Source organism: Pseudomyrmex gracilis, unplaced genomic scaffold (assembly GCF_002006095.1).
Source record: "Pseudomyrmex gracilis isolate BER0280 unplaced genomic scaffold, ASM200609v1 scaffold_88, whole genome shotgun sequence".
Taxonomy (NCBI): Eukaryota; Metazoa; Arthropoda; class Insecta; order Hymenoptera; family Formicidae; genus Pseudomyrmex; species Pseudomyrmex gracilis.
In genome coordinates this window covers 100,774-104,605 of record NW_018020672.1, presented here as the reverse complement: position 1 = coordinate 104,605, position 3,832 = coordinate 100,774, and the positions used below count along the sequence as shown (strand labels likewise).

Here is a 3,832-nt window from a genome sequence, read left to right as displayed (position 1 = left end):
AAGGCAAATGACACTAACGCGGTTCAAACCCGAAAAAACATCTTTGTATGTTAACTGTCAATATTATAAAGGTAACTTTATACTAACAGACAAAAAAACATTTTTTGATTTTGCATAATTAATTGTACTAGTATACAATTGCACACATCACTCTTTTATAGTATATTGAACTGTCATAACTGCAAGAAATAATACAAACGCTAGTTGTACATACGTGTATGTAAAATATTTAAAGTGTAAATAAATTCTTTGACTCACATAAAATTAATTAATTCGACAATCCATATCGAATGCTTGATTTGCGTCTAGTGTATAGAAAGAAATCCTTCTTCATCTTTTTATTATAAATTTAATTAAGAAATATATTATTGCAAAAAATATCTAACAACCTATAATTAACAAATAAATTGTAAATTGTACAAAACTCTTTTTTTTAGTACTTAACTATACGAGAGAAAAAACTTATACTTACTTGTACAAATGTATAACTTTTTAAACGAGATAAATTTTAAGACCAATATATAAATTTATACAAATCGTACAAGACTTATTCTCGGACTGATCAATCGGTGAGAGATAATAACGGTCATTAGGAGTCAAACGCTGAGATAAATTTCGTATATGATAAGGTTGTTTTCGTACAGCGACGTGGACCAATCTCGTAATAATGCAAAATAGTCTGACGTGATGTAGTTAAGCTTATTAACTGTTCCGCAAGCTAATTAGAACAGAAGATGATTTCTAAAATGGTTTTTAAAATGCACTTTGTTGAAAAAATAAATAAACAAACTTTTAATAAAAAGTTAAATAAACTTAAACTTTTAGGTCTTAACACGATTACCCCACAGACTTCAAAAGAACGGAAGATTTTCGGCGACATTCCGCACGGAGTTCGAATTTCACGTATAGGATTCTGGGTCATTGACCTCTTGATAGTTTTCAGCAGCCTTTTCATCTTTCTTTAGTACCTGATCGTCTTTTTAAAATAGATTTCTATTCTAGTCATTCCTTTCAAAGCAGGTAGGTTTGAAGTGTAAGACTTGAGGATTATCAAGGAATTTCGCAAATTTGTCAGAAAAAAAAGCAAAGTTTAGAATTTTCTTCCGGATCTCGAAGAAAATTTCTCGAAATAGAGAAACTTTTCTCTTTGTGATATAAAAGTTTTTTCCGTTTTAGTTTTATCCAGCATTCTAAAAAAAATTAAGTGTCGATTAAAAAAATACGCACAAGATATTATTAAAAACAATGTAAATTATAAGACAAACCAAATTAAATGCAGTGATAAATAACTTGTACAATTTTATTACAAATGCTTAATACGTATATGTATATATACTACAATTTGTGTGCACGTACACGTTTCGCCTATAACAGATTTCTATCTAATAATAAATGTCATACGAATTCTCTCGGTTTGTGTGAAATAAATACTGGTCTGTTATAAAAAAGGGTTTTTGAGAGCTCTAAGAGTAAATTTCTTTAATCTATCGGCGGATCCGTTTGAACAGTTTTGTTGTCTACAGAAGATTCTTTGTTTAAGGAACCAAATTTATTCGCAACATTTACTATCTCCCGAAGCGTGGCGTTCTCTTCCTTTAGCGAATGTAACATTTCCTTCTCTTTCAATTCGTTTTCCTCGTCTAAGGCGGCAGCTGTTCTCATCACAGCTGCCATTTCATTAATTTTCTCAGCCTGACTGGTTATTATCTGTGTAGAGAGAATACAAAACGCAAAATATGTACACGGTTACAACTACATATTAATAAAATAAATATGTTTACATTATCTTTTGTTTACATTATCTTTTCTCATATGTACGATACTTACATTAGCATATTTTGAATTGTGTAACGATGAGAAATCGGTTTTACTGAGACGCAATAAAGAGGCAGTTTGTTGTCGATACTTGGACATTATAAGTTCAAGCGCGTGTTGATGGTCTTCCAATGCGTTTCTCAGTTCTTTATTTTCAGCTTGTATCTCTCGTAAGTGTCTATTTTCTCTTTGGATTCCAGCAATTAATTGCAAGTGCGGTCTTTGTTTCGCTTCCGTATTTAAAATTTCTACTTCCTCTTGATACTGTAAAAATCCGATATATATATATATATAGCCATTTATCAATAAATGTGGCATTTTTGTGTAAATAACTCATATAATATTCACCTGTTTCATATTATCAATTTGTCCACATACTGCTTCCACTTCACTTATTAAAGTATCTGCGGTGTTCTCATGATCAGAGATTCGAATGACCAACTTTTTGGCATCCAGTATGATCTGCTGAAAGGTCAACGACATCTGGAAGCATTTACAGATTTCTATTTATTTACGAAACTAAGTGTATAATTTTTTTTATCATTCGACATTTATCACTTTTATCAAATGGCAACAAATATTTGACTGATTCTTATAACGCACTATATTTTATAATGAAATATATTAAATTTTTTTAAACAATAATAATATACAAGTAACAAAGTTAAATAACACACGTAGCATTTCTTTTCTCTGTGTACATTTTACATTACAAAAGTGTAAAAACAACACTGCCATGTTATTGTTAAGGAGAAATCACAGATTCATTGAAAAAAAAAACAATTCCATCGTGGCAGCTTCCACTTCTCTCATCGTCGTCTTTCGCAATCTTCTCTCCCACTTATCGCGCACTATTTCTCATGCGTTTCTTTTCCAGATTTGTTTTTTTTTTTTTTTTTTTTTTCTTATTACGACATTCGATCTGTTGATCTTAGTGGAGTCCAGATGTCAAGCCTTGCGGTGCCCTCGCTTGATAAAATACACTCATCTTATATGAGTTTGAAACGACGAGTTTTGCAAAGCTCGCGCAAATAGAACTATATTTTTTTTTTTTTTTTTTTTGTTGTACAGTCGAACATATCGCGAGAAAAGCTCTTCTATTGGTTAAATGTGCACTTCTCGAGATCTCACTGTCCGCTTCTCACCTCCCGTTCGAGAAACTCACCGTTTGCAGCAAGTGACACCACAGCAGGTTCAGCAGTTCACAATTCCGAAGCACATTCGGCTTTCGATTTAACCGTAGCTGACAACAAGGTTATGCGAAATGATCGTGCAAAGTTTCAACTCTCCACGCGCACCACTTCCGTATCGCTCTATTGTGCGATTATGGTCCCGTTTTACATGGTTGTGTATCATTCCTTCGTCGACCGAATTAGTGTGGTATACTTCAATATTACGGATATACGTCAGCTGGTGTAACGCGTGTCTCTCGGGCGTGCGTGCGTGCGTGTGTGTGCGCGACGAGACGTTAAAATCTGATGAAAACACACAGGAAGGAAAATGGCCGTCGCGATTTGACATTTAACCGCGCGCGAGAACCTCCTCGCTCCACGGATCTTTTTTCTTCACGACTTTGACCTTTAAAACGTCAATAAGTTTCTAAATATATATTGTCTGCAAAAAAAAAGCGCACGTATAAAAATATACAATCACTCTCTCCCTTGCGCATAATAATATATACGAGAAATAGATGATTGATAAAAAAAAAAAAAAGAATTTTCCGCTCTCTTCACGGTTGAAACTTGTTCTCTCGGATGAACCTCGTTCTGCGGTTTTGCAAGGATTTTTTTTGAGACTTTTTGTGAGACCGAAAAATAAAATTTTACTTCTCGCTAATCTCTTTACGTGCGTCTATTTAAACATGGCGCTTCGGTCTTTTTTTTTTTTTTTTTTTTTTTATTTGGAGAATATAAAGGTACATGCCACAAGTGCTAGCTTATGTGGCTTGGCGCTTCGGTCTCCCAGGAGAAGTGATTTTAAGCCCGCTTTTCATTTAAACACAAGTAGTCGTCAGCTG

The 3,832-nt window shown here is 33.5% G+C and overlaps 1 protein-coding gene across 2 annotated transcripts; it reads right to left on the bottom strand.

Moving 5' to 3' along the window:
• Positions 1 to 1,286: 1,286 nt before the first annotated feature.
• Positions 1,287 to 3,427, bottom strand: LOC109855398 (FGFR1 oncogene partner 2 homolog). Of its 2 annotated transcripts, none has more exons than XM_020429622.1 (4): positions 2,981 to 3,427; positions 2,164 to 2,298; positions 1,828 to 2,079; positions 1,287 to 1,707 (listed from the first exon to the last, which is right to left on the bottom strand). In XM_020429622.1, the coding sequence occupies exons 2-4, from the start codon at positions 2,296 to 2,298 to the stop codon at positions 1,480 to 1,482; spliced, it is 615 nt and encodes a 204-aa protein (XP_020285211.1). In that variant the 5' UTR covers positions 2,981 to 3,427; the 3' UTR covers positions 1,287 to 1,479. The 2 variants fall into 2 exon arrangements, with proteins under 2 accessions (XP_020285211.1, XP_020285212.1); XM_020429623.1 differs by lacking the exon at positions 2,981 to 3,427 and adding an exon at positions 2,493 to 2,709.
• Positions 3,428 to 3,832: the final 405 nt, after the last annotated feature.

Excerpts from the sequence above, each read along its gene's own strand:
- LOC109855398 (XM_020429622.1), bottom strand. The coding sequence starts at position 2,298 with ATGTCGTTGACCTTTCAGCAGATCATACTGGATGCCAAAAAGTTGGTC. Across the intron at positions 2,080-2,163 it reads AAATTGATAATATGAAACAG|TATCAAGAGGAAGTAGAAAT; the intron begins GTGAATATTATA and ends GGATTTTTACAG. Across the intron at positions 1,708-1,827 it reads ACAATTCAAAATATGCTAAT|ATAATAACCAGTCAGGCTGA; the intron begins GTAAGTATCGTA and ends CTCTCTACACAG.